The 22,230-nt window shown below is 39.1% G+C and overlaps 1 protein-coding gene across 5 annotated transcripts in view; it reads left to right on the plus strand.

The window, feature by feature from the left end:
- Positions 1–22,230, plus strand: part of CA12 (carbonic anhydrase 12) — a 241,089-nt gene that overhangs the window by 167,678 nt on the left and 51,181 nt on the right. For all 5 annotated transcript variants that reach the window (XM_069098357.1, XM_069098352.1, XM_069098353.1 and 2 more), the window contains one exon: positions 4,328–4,348. Coding sequence is in view for 4 of the 5 variants with exons in the window: in XM_069098352.1 (XP_068954453.1) it covers positions 4,328–4,348 (21 nt within the window). In the remaining variant the exon portion in view is untranslated. The remainder of the gene's footprint in view (positions 1–4,327; positions 4,349–22,230) is intronic.

A 22,230-nucleotide genomic window follows, 5' to 3' on the forward strand; every position in this document is an offset into this window, starting at 1 on the left:
AGGTCTGCCTCTGACACACATTACCTGTGTAGTCCTAGGCAAGTCTTTTTAACCTCTCAGTGCCCCCTCCCCGCCAGAAAACTCTATACAATAAGCTGTAGAGAAGGTGCAGATCTCCATTGGTATAGGAAGTTTCTAACTGGGACTATTTGCTGATAAAATGACAGGTCCAGTCTCATTCCATCCCCAAAGTCTGCAGAACTGCACTTAGAGAAACTTAGTTTGATTCCCAATCCACAAAGAAGACTCGGTCTAATGCTATCCATGTAAATTCATGGTAATTCCCAGGCCACTGTCCCAAAGAGGAAGAGAAGCCTTGCTTTCCTGGTTGGTAACTTACTCTCCATGTACACTATTTCAGGAAATTCCAGGTCAGGCTTCACTTTACTCCCCCTCCTTCCTACTACCTTCTCCCTTTCCTCTACAACCACTTCACCCAACCTGCATCCTTACACCTTTTCAATTAAGGGAGAGCAAGGAAGCCTTTATGAAGAGGATAACATTTGAGCTACACTTTCAAGCATAACTAGAATTTCAACAGATGGAGATGGGGTGGGCAGAGATAAGGGTAGTCTAGGCATTGGGAAAGAGATGATGTTAAGAAATTATATTATGCATTTGGGGGTAATGTTAATTAATCTAATTTTTCTGGAATGCAGTTTATAATGGGGCACTATTGGGAAATAGGGCTGGAAGAGTAGGTTGGAACTAGATTATGGAGGGCCTTGAATGCCACACTAAAGATAATAGACTTTAGTTGGTCAACAATGGGGAGTCAAGGAAGGTCTTGGAGCAAGGAAATGATGAGATCCTATTTAAGAAAGACTAAACTGGTAATTAGGTAACATCCTAATCATGCAGGATGATTTGTAGGAGGGCAAAATTAGGGCAGAGAGATGACCTGGGAGGTTGTTTAAATGTCCAGGTAAGACTTGAAAACAAATATGGCAGTAAGAAGAAAAGGAAGGAGAAGAGATTTTAGGGAATATGATCAAGGTAAAGGGTGTATGGACTCATTTCAGTAAGTGAAGGGGGAGCATGACCTCTTAACATAAGATAGAAAAGAAGGAAGAAAGAATGGCTGAACAAATGAAGACTTTTTAAAAGATAAAGAGACAAGGTTTTCTTCTACAGGTAATCTGATTGATAGCATAGATGTAAGAAGAATGAGGGGAAAAGGAAGGAAAGACTGAAAGCTGGGATAGTCAAAGTGGTAAAAAGACTATCTTCATGGAAGAAATAGTAGTGGGGAGGATTTTTCTGTAGATTCCTTGCTATAGGCTACAAGTACTCTTTGTGATTGGGGATTACATTTAGTTATATTCATATAACTGAAAGGGACCTTAGGGATCATCAAATCCAGAAGTGTTAAACATGTGGCCCCAAAACACTCCTGAGTGCAGTCAAAAACCATATTAAAATGTAATTGGGAAATATTGAACAAAATAAATAAAAATAAAACATGGGAAACACTACATTGTAAAATTTAGTCAATATGTAGCTCACAGGGGTCCTTATGTATGGAATAGTGGTCCCCTTTCTATTTGAGTTTGACACTACTTGTCTTGTCCCACCTCATTTTATATATGAGGAAACTGAAACTCACAGAAGTAAATTGACTTTCCCAAGGTCACACAGGGACTAAGTGGAACTAAGAGTCCACTATCCCTGGAAAATCCTTGAAGGAAGGACTAGGTAACCCAAGTAAAAACTTCCCACTTAAAGGTTCTCTGAAATGCCACTTGAGGCTACACTCAAAAAATCTCAAGCTATTCCCAAGTCAGGACAGAAACAACCAAAGAGATACAGGGTTCCTATTTAGGAGCCCAGGCAGAGCAAACATTTTTATTCAAAATAGCTGATCTGACAAAGAAGCACACAAATTTTGCTACACCTGAGTATCACTCTTAATCTTAATTTAATTCATTTTAAAATTAAATAGGTCCTGCTTAGTCTCCTCTTTTGATTATCTAATCAGTTCTCATGGATTCAATGATCATCTTTATGTGGATGACTCCCAAATCCCTCTATTCAGCCCTAATCTCTATCCTAGACTCCAGTCAGTCAGGCCACAAGCATTTATGAAGCATTTACTTTGTGCCAGGCACAGTGCTAAGTACTGGAGATTCAAATAGAGGTCAAAATTACCCCTGCACTCAAGGTTCTCACATTCTAATGAGGTACACAACAAATAAATAATTATCTGCCTGCTAGAACCCTTGATCTGGATGTCCTATAGACAACTCAAACTTGCCATGATCCAAGGTGGAATTGTGGTAATGATTCCATATTTTCCTGAAATCCAGCCTTCCAAACTTCTGTTGATGGCACTACCATCTTTCTAGGCTCCTAGTTTTACTGTCTTGGAGGTATCCTTGACCCTTTCCTGTCTTTCAGCCATTACTTCTAATCAGTTACCAAGTCTTGTTGATCTTACTTCTATACCATCTCTCCTTCTCTCCATTCACTCAGGCCCTACCCTTATTCAGGTCTTGACTTGACTTGACTATTCCAATAATGTCCTGTTTGATCTCTCTACCTCCAGTCATCTCTTCCTTTCTCCAGTCTATCCTTTCATAGAGATATGGACTAAACCTGTGATTTCTTTAGCATAAGGAGCTCTCAGGTAAGGAAACTTCTTCTATCAATGCAGATTGGTACCTTCTATACAGTTTATTGCATATATACAATTTATAGGTTCAGAGAGCTAGCTGCCTGAAGTTAAGTGACTCCCCAGGGTCATACATCAGCCAGGTTGTCCTGGTCAGTTCTCAAATCACTAGACCACTTTGTCAGTCTCCTCCGTACAGCCACCAAATTTGTATTCCTAAAACATAGTTCTAAACCTGTATTCATCCTATTCCAGAATCATCGATGATCCTCTCTTGCCTCTTGAATAAAAAAAAAAAAAAGATTGTTTGCCTGGCACTGCATTGTCAAATCTGGTTCCTACATACCTTTCCAGTCTTATTCCATGTTATTTCCCTTCACACACTCAATTTTCTAGTCAAACTTTGCCTGGCAGGTGTTCTTCATTTCCTTTTCAGGAGTGGCCTTCCATGTATGGAATACATTCTTTGGCTTCCTTCAAAGTATAGATCAGGTGTTGCCTCCTAAATATGGCATTTCCTTAGTTTTCCTTCCCCCAGATGTTAACATTTTCTCACTCCCAAAATTATTTTGAATTACTTTGTATATAGAGTTGTATTCATGTTGTATCAATTCCTCCCCCTCTTCTCCATTAAAATATAAGGTGCTTGAGGATAGATGCATCATTTTTGTTTTAATATTCCTAGAGCCTGAGAGGCAGTGTGATAGAATGGACAGAGAGCCAGTGCTGGAGTTAGGAAAACCTGAGTACAAGTCCTGCTCCTGATGCATACTGGCTGCAAGACCCTGGGGAAATCATTTTAACTTTTCATTGCTCCGGGCACCGAGAAGACAATAAACTGCAAACCAATGGCTGGTGTACATTAGTGGAAGGAGTTCTTTATGAGAAATTCCCTATGCCAATGAAATCTCAAGTCCAGAAAAAAAAAGAAAAAAATTCCAAGCACCTGGAATATTGCTTTAAACATAGTAGACCCTTAGTAAATGTTTGGTGAATTGAATTAAATTTTCTGACCTGAGAACTTCACAAAATCATAGAATCTCAGAGTTGTGAGGGGACCTCAAAGGTCATCTTAGTCCAATTCAAACATGGACAAGAATCCTTCCTACCCTTACCTAGTAAGTAGTCATTTTAGCCTTTGTTTCAAGACCTCTCATGAAGGGACAGTTAGATGGTATATAGTGGATGGAACACTACACTTGGGGGGGAGTCAGGAAGACCAAATTTCAAATTTGACCTCAGACATTTACTAGCTGTGTGATTCTGGACAAGTCATTTTACCCTCTGCCTGCCTCAACTTCCCCTGCTATAAATTGGAAATAACAATAGCACCTACTTCCCCAGGGTTGTTGTGAGGATGAAATGAGATAATAATTGTCAGGTCCTCACAAACCTTAAAGTGCTATATAAAGCTAAGTTGTTGTTATTAGTGGTGTTTTTTTCTAGATAGGTAGCGCATTCTACTTTTGTATCACAGTAAGTTTCTCTTTCACTTGTAGGAAATTTTTCCTCACTTCAAACCTACAGCTACCTCGATGAAACTTCCACTGATTGCTTTTAGTTTTGGAGCCAAGTAGAACAAGTCTAAACCTCTTCCACACTAGAGCCCTTCAGATACTTGAAAACAGCTATAATGCCCCCCAAGTCATATTTTCTCAATATTAAAATTCCCTATTCTTTTAACTTGTACTTACTTGTTTTAATTTTGTTTTGTAGGATCAAAGTGGACCTATGTTGGTAAGTAGTGACTTTTAATTCCTTTCATCAGGAGAGAATTGAACTTAGAGAGGATGTCGGGAATGAAGAGTAATATAGATATTCTGAAGTGAGTAGGGAGATGGGGGTGGGCGTGGGGTTCTTCCCATTATAATCAGCGGGTATAATGAAGCAACCCTGGAGCTGGTCTGTTGAGAACCACAACTGCTTTCATTATTAAATGAAAACACAAAGGTTTCTATGAAAGATTGGTTCCTTGTGAGGTTCCTATTGCTCAGAAGGTGTGTGTTACATACCGTTCTCCAGAGAACTGAACAGCCTTGGTTATCAGGCTGCCCAGTGCTCCAGGTCACATGTCATGGCTTCCAGAGCCTCACAAGGACTCCTATGAGAAAGGAGTATTCAGAGTTACAGATACTGGGCAAATAGCCTCTAGAAGGGAATGGAGGAAAATGGTAGCCCTCTCTTCAACAGAGATAGGTTTACTTTCTATTTAATAATGAATAAAGGGCCTCTTTCTGAAATTTTGGCTAAAGGAGGAAAAGGACAAAAGATTTTTCTTTGATGATTTTGTTGCTATGTGGGAAGAAGTTAGAAGTTCTTATGCTTAGTCCTCAGGCACCTTACCTGCCCAAGGCTGAGAACAAAGTTTTGGTGATTACATTTATCCAAATCAGCTAATTGTCCTGCCCTGTCACTCCAACATCTGAGCTGTAAGCAATGATGTTTTCATAGAATTTCTATTTAGTGCCAAAGTTTTTTCTTGCTCTTGATCTCCATTTTGATCAGAACTGCAAGACAAGAAAAAAAACCAGCTTGCTTGGTGTGTGGAAATGAAAAGAATATGTTATATAATGTTTAGAGGAGGATTGGGAAGTAAAGATTTTCCTTGTGACCACGGGCATAGGAAGCAGGTTTCTTCAATCACAGTGGCTTTATCTGTAGAACAAGGATTATTAATAATGACTTGGAAATGGTGAGAGAAGTAAGAGAAGAGGAGATAAATGCAGTTTACATTGTTATAAAGAGCAAGAGGGCAGAACTGGGGACAGTGGTACAGGGAGCATCAAATCTGCTAATGCCTAAGATCAAACGTATCATGAAAAAGACCTCTTTCCTTTGATGCAGCAGAAGTTGAAGATAGAGGTTGACATGACTCTATGGTAATGTTCTGGCAGGATAGCCAACTATTGCAGTGGAAGCAGAGTCCAGGGAGAGAAATATTTGATCTGTATTTCCAAAACGAAACCTCAGCAGAGGCTATTGTGGCAGATTGAAAATCCGAAGAGTCACATCGTAACATTTATTTACCTATTTTAATATAATAGAAAGCATATTGCTTCTAGAGTGAGAGTGGTTCAAATCCCACATATGATGCTTATCACCTATGTGACCTTGGGCAAGTCTCTCCCTGGGTATTAGTTCTCTTATTTGTAAAATGAAAGGGCTGGACTAGATGGCCTCTGAGGTCCTTTCCAGCTCTCACAATAGGATCTTGTGATATTTATAAAACACCATGTATGTGTGTGTGCATGTGAATATATACATACATATACACAGATACATACTCACATGATATCCCAAAAGCCTTAATGCAGTTTTAAGCTATTAAAGATTTTGGGACACCCTGTATCTATAAAATCTTATTTGAACTTCAAAACTACCCAGTGAAGTAGGTTAAGACTCATATTATTATCCCCATTTTACAGATGAAAAGCAACATGGAGTACTGCATAGAGAGCTGGCCTTGGAGCCAAGAAGACCTGAGTCTAAGTCCTGTCTCTGACATTACTGGTAGCATGACCCTGGGCATGTCATCAAACTCTTAGTGGTCTAGGCCAGAGCAGTCCACAACACTCTTCTGAATGCAGCCTGAATCAGATTAAAATATAATTGGGAAATATTTAACAAAACAAATAAAAATATAGGAGAAGATAGATAAAGTGATTTTCTAAGTCAAAATGTGGTCCAAAGAGATCTTCTAGATGTTTTTTCGTCCCCATTTCTGTTTGAGTTTGACACTTCTGTTCCAGGCAAGTCAGCTACAAATTGCAGAGGAGGGGTGGGTTCACATGGGTGAAGGCATTTTCCTCAGCTACGGGTTTCACATACCAGTGAAATCACAGGCCTAGTCCATATCTTTATCTTACGAAATAGGAAACTGAGAGTCAGAGAGAGTAAGTCATTTGCCTATGGTCATAGAAGGTCAGTGTCACATAACCAGTCACACAACTGGTCTGCTACTCTGCGCCCATGGCTTATGTGGCATAACAACACTCATTAGTATGCTTTTCTGTCTCTCTTAGCCCTCTGGGCCACTTTAGTGTTTGCCTGGTATAAGAAGGGCATTGGACCAAGTGACTGCTGAACTAACAAAACCTCAATCTTTGATCATGCATATATGCACAGAGTACAATGGACAGGATTGAAGAACCCAAGGAACTAAAGGAAAGCTTTGTTAATTCCATATGGACATAGAATGGGTTCTTTCTTACATGTTGCTTCTCCCCCTCAAGGTTCGTTGCTCTTGGCTCAAACTAAAATGCCCAATATCCTTTATGTTTGTCTTTGAGGAGACACTCATTCATGAGAGGTTAATAGTTCTTCTTTGAAATAGGGAGTATAGGCCTAAACTATTAATATTATTTAAGCTAACATGTCCATTTTCTTTCATGTGCCTTATGATGTTAGCATTTCCTCAGCCCATTCCCACCCCATGAGCCTATTTAAGGCTCTCATTCTCATGACTTTTCATGATAATAATACTGACAATGATTATTATAATGATACTAGCCAGGAATTTATGTAGCTCTTTTAAGGTTTGAGAAGCACTTTACAAATACTATGTCATTTTATGCTTATGACAACCCTGGGATGTAGGTGTCACTATTATCCCTCCTTTAGAGATAAAGAAACTGAAGCAGACAGAAGTGAAATGACTTGCCCAAGGTCACATAGTTATTAAGTGTCTAAGCTTGAATTAGAACGCAGGTCTTCTTTACTCCAGGTCTAGTGCTCTATCTACTGTGCCACCTAGCTGTCTCAATAACAATAGTTAGAATTTATATAGCACTTAAAGGTACAACACACATTACAAATATCTTATTTTATCCTTACACCAGTCCTGGGAGGTAGGTGTTATTATTATCCCCATTTTACAGATGAGGAAACTGAGGCAAATAGAGGTTAAGTGACTTGCCCAGTGTCACAAAGTTAGTAGCTGTCTGGGGCCTGATCAGAACTCAGCTCTTCCTTTTTTGAATAAGTATAGGTTAGCCTTGGTTTGCTTTAAAACAAAGCAAAAGACAGGGGTCAGCATGGCACAGTGCCAAGAATACTGGCTGTGGAGTCAGAGGTCCTGGGTATGAATTCAGGGAATGAAAACTGAAAACTTGGTAAAAGCACTTCGTCTTTCTGGGCCTCAGTTTCCTCATTTGTACAATGAGAAGTTTGTTTGAAATGACTCCTGAGGCCCTTGCCAGCTCTAAATTTGATTATCGTTGGTCTCAGTTCAGAAACACTGATACAGGTTCACATTTCTGTTACACTTTTCCCCCTCACTACACTTACTCATTCAGACAAGAATAACTAAATGTAGCAGCTCTGTGCACCACCATGATTCCTCTCCTGGTCTTTGGTTCATCTGTCAGTTGTCACAGTCATGGTGGTGGTCTGAAGCGGGCTCTAACTTCTACCCTTTGCCATCATTGTTAAATGAAAGTCATATATTCTATTCCCTCTCACCACATTCGTTGGGGCCATTTCTTGACTAACAATAGTCCAACAGGAGATTATGTTTTAATTTAGCTTGAAAATTTTCTATTCAATTCTCATTTTGCATCAGGCCCACTAATCACAAAGCATAACTAAACCTTCTGCAACCACAGACCTAAAATGGATTTCTAAATGGCTTTTATTGGGTCACTTAAGTGGAAAATTATTACCTGCCTCTAATGATCCTTTCAATTTCCTTGGCCTAGATAAGGGTAGATTACTGCAAACACCAGCATTTTCTATGACCAAAACAACACCTTAGTGAGACCTGGAGAAATTAGCTCATGTTTCTGAAGTAGGTCTTTAACCATAGTTAGACCAATTGAGGTAGCCTGCAGGAGACTAGCTGGCATTACCCTAGTCGTCTGCAGTCCAAAGGAATTACCTTTCCTTCTGTTGATCAGGAGCTCTTAACCTTGTTTATGTCGTGGGCCCCTCCTCAAAATAATTTTGTAAATGCATAAAATAAAATATGTAGAATTACAAATGAAACTAATTTTATTGAAATAATTGTTAGTTTTTCTTTTTTAGTTCACAGACCCTAGGTAAAGAACTCTTGTCTTAGACGGATAAATTGTAGGGAACACCAAAGCATTGACATATTTGGGGGCCTTTCTCTGATAACTACTTAGATTAAGTTGAATTCTCTCTCTCTCTCTCTCTCTCTCTCTCTCTCTCTCTCTCTCTCTCTCTCTCTTTTTTTTTCTCTGTCTTTCTTTCTCCTTCTCCATCAGTAACAAAACCCACTTAGGAATCCAAATGAGCATCTTGTACATCACTAAATTCTAGTCTAGGAAATACTCAAGGGAAACCTTCTGGGGAAATTTTCACTGTTATATCACCTAATTAACAAACATTTGTTAAGGACTTACTCTGTACCAAGAAGGCAAGGTGCTAAGCTGCCAGAGTTACAAAGAAAGACCAAAACAGCCCCTGCCTTCAAGGAGCTAACATTTTAATGAAACAACACAGAAAAAGAAATAGGTATGCACAAGATACACACAGAGTAGATGGAAGGTAACCTTAAAAAGGATGGCTTTAGAAGCTGGCGGACTGTGAAAGGAAGGCCTTTTACAGAAAGCAGGACTTGAGCTGAGTCTTGAAGCCAGGGTTTCTAAAAGGTAGAAGCAAGTAGGGAAGCTCAACTGGAAGTGAATTGCAACTGTTAGAGGGCATTATTTTTTTTTTGTTTGTTTTAATGATGAATGTATGCCTTAGAAAGTCTCTATATTGCTGGGTATTTGCCACAGTTAAAAATAAAATAGTTTAACTCACTTGGATATTTTACCCTACAGGAAAGTAGGGGAAAGGGGATAAGAAGGGGGATGATAGAAGGGAGGATAGATTGGGGGAGAGGGTAGTTAGAAGCAAACACTTTTTGAAAAGGGACGGGGTCAAAGGAGAAAATAGAATAAATGGGGGGGGCAGGATAGGATGGAGGGAAATTTAGTCTTTAACAATATAACTACTATGGAAATGTTTTGCATATCTACACATGTACAACCTAAATTGAATTGCTTGTCTTCCCAGTGGGGGTGGGTGAGGAGGGAAGAAAGGAAAGAATCTGGAAATCAAAGTTTTAAAAACAAATGTTAAAAATTGTTTTTTACATGCAACTGGGAAATAATATATACAGGCAATGGGGTATAGAAATTCATCCTGCCCTATAAGAAAGTAAGGGGGGGATAGGGGAGGAAATAAGAGAGAACAAATTGGGGGAAGGGGTATTCAATATGCTTGCTATCTTGGGGTGGGAGGTAGGGGAGAGAAGTGGAGAAAATTTGTAACTTAAAATTGTGTGGAAATGAATGTTGAAAACGAAAAAATCAATTAATTAATCAATTAAAAAAATAAATAAATGGATTTATTTTTTAAATAAATAAATTTATTTTTAAAAATAGCTTTATTTTTTAAAAAGATAAAATTGTTTAGTAAGGGATGTGAGTGCTTGCTTTTTCTCCTTTGCGTGTTTCTAAGATATATTGTAATGATGAATAAAGTATCTGACTTAAAAGTAAAGCTATTATGTCCTGGGTCAGATTATTACATAGAGAATATGGGGTGGGGAACCTGTAGCCTGGAGGCCACATGTGGCCCTCTAGGTCCTCAAATGTGGCCCCTTGGCTGAATCCAAACTTGACAGAACAAATCTCCTCAATAAAAGGATTTGCTCTGTAAAACTTGGACTTGGCCAAAAGGCCACACCCAAGGACCTAGAAGGCTTCATGTGGCCTTGAGACCACAGAATCCCCACCCCTGGAATAGAGGAATTTACATGCTCAATTCTCTTTGTAGGAGGGATGGGGTGTGTGTGGAGGGGGAGCGGGGCTGGGGTGGGGGGGGTGGAGGGGGAGACTATTGCTGCTTGAAGACTTGCTTCTCCTTGAAGCAGTCTCCCTCAGATCATACTGACAATTCAGTTCAATTTAACAAACTTTTAGTAAGCATTTACTATATGCCAAGCACTTCTAGGACTTGACACATAGTAAGTATTTAATAAATAATTTTTGACTGATCACAAGGGATTGTTTTATATACTGGGGATAGGAAGACAAAGTACTCCATGACTTCAAGGAACTTAATATCTTACTGGGAGTGGGAGACAATTTTTACTCAGAAAAGTAAATACAAAGTTACTTTGAGGGGGAAGGGTGTAGGAAGTGGTTTCTGAAGTGAGCATGGAACTATATTAATGATAGTAATGGTAATAGCTATCATGTATTTAAGCACTTTAAGTTTTGCAAAATGCTTTACAAATATCTTATTTGATCCTCACAACAACCCTGGGAGGTAGGAGCTATTATTATGCCCATTTTGCAGATAATATCCCCATTGTCCTCAGAAGAAAATGAGGCAAACAGAGGTTCAGTGATTTGCCCAGGGGCTGAGGCTGGATATGAACACAGGTTTTCCTTACTCCAGGTCTTCTGCACCACCTAGATGCCTCTAAAGCTAGGTAGGATGTTACAGTGTAGCCAGAGGACCATAGCTCTATTTCTTATTACCTGTGGATACTTAGGTAAGCCACTTACTCTCCTGGGCCTTGGTTTCCTCATTTGTAAAATGAGGAGTTTGGACTAGTAATCTCTGAGATTACTTCCAGTTCTAAATCTATATAATTGTGACTCCAAGAGGAAGAAGTAAGGAAAGGGAGTAGTCCAGGCATAGAGGAGAGCTTCCAGAAACATTTTTTCCAAACCATCAAATGGGAAAAACCCATTGCCCCTCTCCAATATCACTCTTCTGCTATGGAGGTCAAATCATTGTAACTAGAGCAGATTTTTGCCGGGAAAGCCCAGGTAGAGCCAGTCGCTACAAGGACTCCATGTCGTGAATGCAAAAGTCAATTAGGGGAAGAGCAGCCCTTTAGCAGAGTGGGCTAGAAGAAAGGATATGGGTTACAGAAAAGGCAATCAGCAAGTCTTAACTGGCAGCCTTTCTCTGGTGCTCAGAATTGCTTGGAGTAAACAGTAGACAGCAGCACAGGCTGGGAACAGTTTGTTTCTGAACATGTAGGGCTTCTATTCAATGGGCCATTTTAAATGTAATGCTTGATAGCATTCATTCATTCATTCATTCATCCAAGAAAATCCTCAGGAGGTACTGGCCTTCATGATGCACTGTACCAAGTAGGTTTCAGGAAAGATGCAAAGATAACTGAGACATGGGGCCTGTAGAACGTCACATAAACACTGCTGAGTCACCTTTCTGTTCTGGAAGACTTCTATAGCCTAGAGCATATAATAATGTCCTTCTAGAAGTATGTGAAAAGGGGATCTATTCTTGGATCATCAGACCAACCTCAGAAGGTGACTCCCCAGGACACCGATTTGGATGGCTCTACTCTCCAGACCACAGCTTCAAGGCAGCCAGAACTCTCTCCCTTCTGATGACTGGTTCCCTATTCATGGTGACAGAGCAGACAATCAGGCTTGTATTGTTCTTTGATTACTGTTGAGGCATGAGAGAATATGGATGGTGTTACACAAGCCATCCCCATTAAAAAAAATGTCAAACGAATTCTGCTGTAGCCACTTGATTGTGGAAATGATATGATGTAGCAGGGGGTTAGTAGAAAAGAGACCACCTGGGTTCTAGTCCTAGCTCAGTTACCAACTTAGGTAATCCAGTTAACCTGCAAAATGAGGTAGGTGGACCTCCAAAGATCCCTTTCAGTTTCATTAGTGTATTACTGGAAATGAAAAATATTTATAAGTAAAATTCCAAGAAAATATTTCCACTGCTACAAGAGCTAAGTATGTACTCATACCTAGGTATTTTGGCCTGCAGGGAGAACTATCTTATGCCCTGAATTCTCCAAGTTAGAAACCAAGATATTAAAGAAAATAAGTTGAAAACACATTGTGTAGAAGAGTAACGCACATGAAGGTTCTTTGCTAATCACATCAAGCATAAATTTTATTCTAGGCTTTTAGAAACTTATAGAGATACAGTGGAACAGGTAGAATGCTAAATGTGAGGTAGAAAGACCTGGGTTCAAATCTTGCCTCAGACACTAGCTGTGTGACCTTGGGTAAATCACTTACCCTTTTTGGGCTTTCCTCATCTATGAATTTATTGTCCAGAAGTAATAGACCTGTTTATAGGTAGAGGTTAGATGGGGAAAAGGAGAACGGAGAGCTAAGGAATGCACATCTCTGTCAAGCTATGATCCTTTGTAAGCCTTAAACAGCTATCTTCATCATCATTATTGCCAGAAGGAATTTTAGATACCACTGAGTGTAATCCTTATATTTTATAGCTAAGGAAACTGAGGCAACAGAGAGGTTAAGCAACTTATCCAGGGCCATACAGCTAGTGAGTCTCTTGAGACAGAATTTGAACCCAAGCCTTTCTGACTCCAATTATGTTTACCAGATATTATCTTTTCACTATGGCCCATCAATATTAGAGCTAAAACGATACTCAGAAAGGGAGGATTATAGCTTGATGGAGACATTCATTGCTTACCCTTTCCCTTCCCTTCTCCTTCCCTAAACCCCACTTATAAACATGTCTGTCACTGATGAATTCACTGTTTGAAAAATTTCCTATGGGAATCCAAATTCACCATGAAACCAAACCACATTTTTGGTCTCCCAGGTTTCCCATGCTCTCCAACTCAGTACCTCCCCTTCACATACATACACATAATTGTCTTTCATCTGCTAGATAATAAGCTATAATATTTATACCTCTGCTACTATTCCCTATCCCCCAATCCCCCCAAAAGACCCTTAGTAAGTACCATAACTGAAACAAATGAGAGAAAATATTAGAAAACGGAGAATAATAAAACCCACTTTCCTTACCTCCACCCCATTTGCTACCTTTTCTTCTATGACAATAAAGCATGTAAATCTTCAAACAGAAACCACAATATTAAAGGATTTTGTTAGGAGTTAAAATGAGTCTAAAATGGCAGTCACCCCACATCCCAGGTCCACATCAATTAGGGAGCTGGTGCAATTACATTGAGCTGATTTAATTAAGGATAACTCTTGTCTTCACAAAAGGTACAGAGTTATAACTTAGTTGAAAAAGAACACAGCAGCCTTTATTCTTGGCCCTGCCTATGTCCCAGAGGAGGAAGGCAGTCTCTGATAATCATTGAGAGGTCAGCAAAGATCTTTTAGGAGAGACCAAAATAGTCATGGCATGCTTTCTCCCATGTAAATATACCCCTATTTCTATGATCTGGGGATTTCCCTTAAGGACAGTAATCTGACCCATTATCATTAATTGAATCTGCCCTATAATTTCAGTTACTCTGTAATTGAAATTCTAGCCTATTATTCTGAGTTCTGTCACACTAGTCCTGTGTGAAATGCCCAATTGTAATTATTTCTTAACTTTCCTGAAAGCACTTGGATTGTAGCATCTTCTGGAGAGATCTTCACTTATTATAATGAAATTCCTGCTGAATTTGCCTACTGATCAAAGATCCACATTTGAGCTCCCAAACCTGGTTCTGGAGCTGTGGGTATTATCCTTGCAACCAGCAGGGCATTATGAGTATTAGTCAATCTCCCTGTTTCTCTCAGTCAAGAATCTTAGGGCACTTAGTTATCGTCCACTGGTAGGGCTCCCTCTGTTAAGCTGGACTAGGTTCTGACTTCAGTTTAGAGGTGGGTGTGTGTGTGTGTATGCGTATAATCTCTGGCTTTATGCCCTCACCTACTTAGCAGTTCCCATTCCTCCCCATCTCTTGCATGTGCTTTACCAGGTCACCTCTGTGAAGGTCATAAATTCTTTAATTAGTGTGATAAGAGAAAACATGAGCACATTAAGATCAGATATATCCCATCTCAGACTACAACTTTCATTTAGTCTCAGTAGCAGCCAGGGAAGGCAAGAACCCAGAAATTAAAATTTTGGTGGCTCCCAACTCCTAGCCTATGAGGCAGAAAGTATGCTGGATCTGAAATCTGAAGACCTTGGTTCAAATACCTGTTTTTCTACTTAGTGCCTCTGTAGCTTTGGGCAAGTCACTTAATCCCTGTGCACCTCGATGTCCTCATCTATGAAATGAAGGAATTGTACTAGAAGACTCTTAAGTTCCTTTCAGTTCTAGAGTAGGAATCTATTATCTTCATCTATGATAATCCTCTGAGAGCTGAACAAAAGCAATGAATTGATCAGTGTGCTCTAGTACACTAATGAGAATGGGAACCACAGGATGCCTAATGTCATGTCTGCTGATAGCTGTCCAGGACAACAGGCATCAGTGTCACTGTCCCCAGCATCCATGTCAACATAGTTCCATACAGATACACATATCTCTCTGTCCCTTCAGGATGGGAACAAAGATTGGGTTAGCTGTAAGGAAATAACACCACCCAACTACTCAAGACTTGGCAAAAGCAAATGCCTGCAGGAGAACAAGCTGCTCAGTCATGCTGACTGTTCTACCCCTCTCTCTTCCAGTTCACCCACCCCTGCATCTGTCATTACTCTCCTAGGGCTTGCTCTCATCTTGGGCACGCTGGTCACCAGGCTTGGCAGCAGTCCCTCCACTACTCATTTTTTTGTTGTCTTTAAAACAGGGAATTGAGAATTAGTTATTTGAAAGAAAATGCTATGGTATGGGAAAAGTGTTGGAGGTGAAAGTGGGATAGGGATGTGGTGAAGATTGAGAATTTTTTTATAAAAGGTATCTAGTAGAAATGAAGAATCTTGAGGCTTTAGAAACCAGATAATAAAGAGCAGAAATTGCTCTTTTAGTCTTTCTCTAAACCGGGGTGAACATGGAATCCAGTTTCCTAATAAGACAATCTTACTTTTGACATTAACTTTCAGATAGCAGATTCCAGAATTCCTCTCTTTCTCCCATAGGTAGCACATATGTTTGTGTACCCAAGGCCTGCTTCTTTTAGTCACAAAGCAACTATGGTTTCTAGTTTCATAGATGAAGCACCGGCCGCACAAGGAGGTCAAACATTTTCAGATGATCCATTAGTAGAACTACCACTGACTGGCTCATCTCATGTAGCTCAGAACTCTGTTTCTCCAGCCCCTTGCCCTGTCCCATAATCACCCAACTTTTTTTTGGCAAAGAAGAAAATTTGGGAAGTAATAAGAACTATCTTTCTTTGTCAGTTATTTGCCTGTGTTTATTTATTTGCTGTTTTTTTCTGCTTTGAGGAAATTTTAAGGGCCAGATTTGGAGACAAAGGCAGAGTACTGCCCCTTCAGTATAACACTGCAATGTGACCCCAGCCCCAGGCCCCAGCCACCAGCCTATCACAAGCAGTCAGAGGGTAAAAAGGACCCCCAAGACTTTCTGATGAAGAATTTCAGAAAAGAAGTGGGGAAGCAAAACAAATTTGTGATAGGAGGGTCAGATTTTGGAGGGAAGATTAGTTTAATATGAGGAAAGAAATGGATTTTAGATTGTTTCAGAGAGATCTCTTTGAAATCACTTGGGTGATATTTATGGAATTGAGTTCCCAATTTAATACCAGATATTCAGTGTCTTTTCTCGGGACAGCAAACTTCAATTTCCTGAAAAGAACTATTGTTCTTGTCACATTTTAGGAAGGTTGACTTTTTTTTTTTGGTACCTTCTATATGTAGTTTTTATCTGATTTTTGCTTTGCTTTTTGTTTAGTTCTGTATCGGGGCAGATTGGTGATGCAATGGATAGAATATGTGACTTCAAGTCAGGAGGACCTGAGTTCAAATTTTGCCTCAGACACTAGCTGTAGAACCCTGGACTAGTCACTTAATGTCTTCAGCCTCATTCTCTTCATCTGTAAAATAATGGGAATTAGAAGCACCTACCTCCCTAGGATTGTTGTGCAAATCAAATGAGATCATGTATGTAAAGTGCTTTACAAACCTCAGAGCACTGCATAATTGCTTATTATTATTATTGTTGGTGTTGTTATAGCAGCATGAATAGCAAAGAGAAGAAGAATTATAGGGTTGTCATTGCTGTTACTGAAAAAGAGTTCTTTAAAAAAAATAATATGTAATTTCCTGCTACACTTCCTTTACATTACATGCTTACATTTCATTTTTTTTTTGAGGACAACTGGGGCTAAGTGACTTGCCCAAGGTCACACGGCTAGTTTTGTGTGTGTGTGTGTTAAATGTCTGAGGCTAGGTCCTCCTGACTCCAGGGCCAGCACTTTATTCACTGCGCCACCTAGCCGCTCTACATTTCATTTTAAATATTCAATTTACCAAAACTTGATATGTGCACAACTTTTCAGGATCAGTTTTGTTGTGTAAAATGACGTGCAGGTGTGCTAACATTCATTGCTTGCCACTTAATTTCTGGTATATACTGGAAAGGTTAGCTCTGTACAAATCTAGAGCTAAACAAAACTGAGTTAACATGTCTTGATTTTTTTTTTTAAGTTTTCCATCAAGCTGTTGCATGTGCCTTGTACCTTTTTCAGGATATAGAACAGAAACAGATACCTACCCACAACACAATACTAATAGAAATATGGTTTAGTGTCTTGTGATGCTCTCTCTCCAGTGACTCAGGAAGCTCCTTTGTTTTTGACAGATGTGGGGTTTGATTTTTACCTGCTGTAAAAGGTCACAATGAAGTTGGCAAAGAATAGTTGCTGTGTGGGTAGGAGGCTGCTTTCTTGAAGTTCTTGGCTGTTAGCTCCTCAGAGAATATCCCAAGGCTAGGAGAAACTGGAGAGATGGGGTTGGTTTTGTGAGAGTTATTGAATATAGATGTTGTATAAGTAACTTTTAGGCTGCTGGGTTTTCTTTTTTCTTCAGATCATTGGACTTTTAAGTAAACCTAGGTGTACAGGAAAGGCAAAGATTACACTCACTGTTGGGAGGAAGCAAAGGAGAAATCAAAATATCACAAGTTAAAGTGAAGGGTTTTTGAGTCATCTAAGGATTTGGAGCTGGAAGGACAAGTCAAGTCAACAAGCATTTAAGTGCTTACTGTCTGCCAGGTGCTGTGCTAAGGGCTAAAAGGTCATGTAGGACAAAATCTTCACTTTACAGAGGAGAAAACTGAGGCCCAGAGAGATAGTCTGAGTGACTCAGTACAACATGACTCTCACAAATGGCACACCAAGAAATTTTCTTCTTCACATATCCACTTAAAACAAATTATAAACCAACTATTTTGGCCTCCACTAAAAATCTGGCTCCTTTTGAATTTACAACTAATGTTATGAATCATCAGAGTACAAACAAAACAAAGCACAATTTGTTGCATGTTCTTCTCCACCAGGATAGCACAGAGATGGTCACTATAGAAGGGGCACAAATCTGCCTACCTGCTCACCTTAAGTCTCGAAGGTGGGGAAGGGGAAAGACGAGAGGAATCCCCAAGCCTTTGGTTAATTTGATTAAAAAATAAAAGAAAGAAGAAAACCAAAGTACCAGTATCAAAAATGAAAAGGAAGAAATCACCACCAATGAAGAGGAAATTAAAACAATTATTCGAAACTATTTTGCCCAATTGTATGCCAATACATTTGACAATCTAAGCAAAATTTATGAATATTTACAAAAAAATATAAATTGCCCAGGTTAAGAGAAGAAGAAACAGAATATTTAACCCCATTTTAGAAAAAGAAATTGAACAAGCCATCAATGAACTCTCTAAGAAAAAATCCCCAGGGCCAGATGGGTTCACAAGTGAATTCTAAGAAACATTTAAAGAATGATGAATTTGAATACTATATAAACTATTCAGGAATCGAAAGTTTTGGGTAATGACTGGATCTGGAGGCCTAATTGCCACAAAGCCTTTTCTGTTGCCAGTTGAAATATTTCATGTGCTATGATTCCCCATAGAGTATTGCATCATTAATAAATAAACAAAGAAAAGTTTAAGAAACATTGCAGTAGAATGTAAGCTCCTTGAGGGCAGAAGTGGTTTCATTTTTGTCTTTGTAGCCCAATATATACCACATTATCTTTTTCACTTTAAATATCTAAAAAATGTTTGCTGAGTTGAATTGCCCACAATCATATAACTAGCAAGTAGCAGATAAGGACAAGAACCTGGGTCTCTGCAGTCCTAGCCTCATGCTATTTCTACTACACCACTTGTGCGATCAATTTTTAAGTATTTTTAGAGAAACATAAAGTAATAAAAATTCAATAAATAATATCATTTGGTCAAAAAGAAATCAATTGAGGCAGTGCATGGAGAGCTGACCAGTTAACCTGGCAGTAAGACCGACATTCACGTATAAGACAAAAGCTGGTTCTGTGGCACTAGGTGAGTCATTGAATATCTCCATGTCCCGTGTACTCCTCTGAGACTGGGAGTTACAGAGGAAGTGCCAACCTGTCTCGATCGAGGGAGTTCCTTACCAGACATCACATCTATGAATTCACAGGTCTAGTTTCAAAACAAATCCAGCAAACAAAAAAAAACACATCATGCCAAGTTAACTTGATTTTTCAGAATCAAGATGAAAAGCTTAAGGGATCAAGAAAACACAATAGACATTGTCTGTTGACATAAGTAAAGCTTTTGATATGATTTATTGTGACATAATCCTGGGAAAATATGGGTCAAAAAAATATGTGGCTGCTGAAAAAATCAATCAAGTCACTCCATATTATTGATGTTGTTATTGTTCAGCTATTTCAGTTGTGTCTGATTTTGTGACCCCATCTGGGATTTTCTTGGCAAAGATACTGTTGCGGTTTTCCTTCTCCAGCTCATTTTACAAATGAGGGAATTGAGGCAAACAGGGTGAATTGACTAGCACAGAATCACATAATTAGTGTCTGAGGCTAGATTTGAACTCAGGAAGACTCATCTTGCTGACTCCAGGCCCAGCACTCTATCCATTATGCTATCTAACTGCCTCCATATTATCAATATCAGCTCACAATTGGGAAGAGATATCAAGGAGGTTCCTATTTTGTCAATGCTAGGTCCATACTGTACTTGAGAGAGGCCCATTGAGCGATTGACTAGGGGATCTGGCCAATTATCTGATCCAATCCAGTAATATTTATTAAATGCCTATGTGCCAAGCCCTGTGCTAAACTAATCAGAGTTGGGAACAATAGATTTGGAGTAGAAGGCTGGAGAGAGGGCTGCCCTGTGACTTAAGGGCTAAAGTACTTGATAAGGTCTTGAATGAGTAATAGAAAGTTAGCAATCAGTTGTACAGTCATAGTAGTGAGTGAATAAATGAGCTTTTATTGAACACTTGCTGTGTGTCAGGCATCATACTAAGCACTGGGGCCATAAATATAAAAAACAAGACAGTCCCTTGCCTCCAAGGGACCTACGCACTAGTAGAACATAACACATATAGAGTAGTGACCAGGAAGGGGTATTTTGGTCAGCAAAGTCAGAGGGAATAATGAGAGGAATCATAGGGTCATTGATTGCCATGTCCTTTCCTGGAATGATAATGTCGATCTGATGATTGTTTCCAGAGTAAGAAGTAGAAAGTCAGGAACCTGAGGGATAGGAGAGGCTATGGATGCAGATGCATGGTAGGGACATGTCTGAAGTGGATTAGTACTAGATTTACAGAGAAAAACCCAGGATCGTAAAGAAGGGAGAATAAATATGACTCAGAATAATCTATGTCTTAATTTCTCTTGTTACTCATCAAGGTTCTAAAATATGACATTGAGTAATGTTTATGTACACACACATCCAGTAAAAGGTAAGTTCCTTGAGGGCAGGACCATCTTTCATTCTGTCTTTACAATCCCGTGTCTTTGGCTCATGGGCTTATATGGTATAGGCACTTAATAGATAATAATTCTAATTTAATTGTATAGGGATGTATCCTTCATTTTCAAAGAGGAGAGATGCAGCCTTGTGTAATGGATAGAGTCAGGAAGACCTGAGTTTGAGTCCTGGCTCTGACACATACTGATTGTGTGACTCTGGGTGAGTCACTTCCTGCTCCAGGATATCCTTTGAGACTATAAATTTCAGAGAAGGTGCTGATCAGTATCAATAAAGGAAATTCCTCACTGGAGCTCCCAGCACTGAAAAAATTGTAGCATTTTCTGAGAGATCACTGTCAGCACTTAGAATCCTTGAATAGAAGTAAATCTGAAAAGAAAAAGTATTGAACCAATTTCCTTTCCACACCATGTACACTTCAAGGTTCTCCTTGGAGGATCTTCAGCTGTTACCAAGAGTTGTCTGTTGCCTATATCAAAGAAGACACAGTGCTCTATGAGCAAAGCAGAAATGCAGGAGCTCAAAAGAAATGTGAAATGTGCAAATTTAGAGCCAATTCTGCTCCAAATGTTCAAATGGACTTGGGCCTGACCTGTAGCAGAGCCTTCTTAGCTTACATCTTAGCCACAGTTGGACACACTGTACACTGACCTCAACATAATGTTGTCATTTTGGTCCTTTTTGAGTACGAAGGACAACAGCCTAAGATAAGATACTATATCAGCCTTTGCTCAAAAAGAATGCTATTTCTGATACACTACAAGAGTCAGTCTGTCAGTTTTCGCCTCATATCTGTATTCTGTGAATTCATTTTTTAAAAAAATTTATTTATTTTTAGTTTACAACATACAGTTCCACAAACTTTTGAGTTACAAATTTTCTTCCCCTTCCTCCCTTCCCCCCTCCAATAGCATGCAATCTGACATAGGCTCTATATATACATTCACATTAAGCATATTTTCACATTAGTCATATTGCAAAGAAGAATTATAACCAATGAAATGAACCATGAGAAAGAAGAAAGAGAACAAAACAAAAAAGAGAGAGCAAATAGTATCCTTTGATCTGCATTCAGACTCCGTAATTCTTCCTCTGTATATGGATAACATTTTCCATCATGAGCCTTTTGGAGTTGTCTTAGAACTTTGCATTGTTGAGAAGAGTCAAGTCTATCAAAGTTAGTCATCTCACAATGTGGCTGTAACTGTGTACAATGTTCTCCTGGTTCTGCTTCCCTCACTCAGCATCAGTTCACATAAGTTTTTCTGAAGTCCACCTGCTCATCATTCCTTATAGTACAATAGTATTCCATTACATTCATATACCACAACTTGTTCAACCATTCCCCAATTGATGGACATCCCCTCAATTTCCAGTTCTTTGCCACCACAAAAAGAGCTGCTATCAATATGTATGATATACATTTGTATGCTCTCTTTGGGATACAGCCCTAGAAGTGGTATTGCAAGGTCAAAGGGTATGCACATTTTTATAGTCCCTTGGGCATAATTCCAAATTGCTCTCCAAAATGGTTGGATTAAGTCACAACTCCACCAACAAAAATGTTCCATTTTTTCCCCCACATCTTCTCCAGCATTTATAATTTTCCTGTTTTGTCATGTTAGCCAAACTAATAGGAGTGATGTGGTATCTAAGAATTGTTTTGATTTGCATTTCTCTAATCAATAATGATTTAGAGCATTTTTTTCATATGACTATAGATACCTTTTATTTCTTCCTTTGAAAACTGCCTGTTCATATCCTTTGACCATTTATCATTTGGGGAATGACTTGTATTCTTATAAATTTGACTCAGTTTTCTATATATTTTAGAAACGAGGCCTTTATCAGAGATACTGGTTGTAAAAATTCTTTCCCAGTTTTCTGCTTCCCTCCTCATCTCGGTTGTATTGGCTTTGTTTGTATGAAAACTTTTCAATTTAATATAATCAAAATTATCCATTTTGCA

Source organism: Petaurus breviceps, unplaced genomic scaffold (assembly GCF_028583685.1).
Source record: "Petaurus breviceps papuanus isolate PSGF00001 unplaced genomic scaffold, PetGlider_PUasm1.0 37, whole genome shotgun sequence".
Lineage (NCBI taxonomy): Eukaryota > Metazoa > Chordata > Mammalia > Diprotodontia > Petauridae > Petaurus > Petaurus breviceps.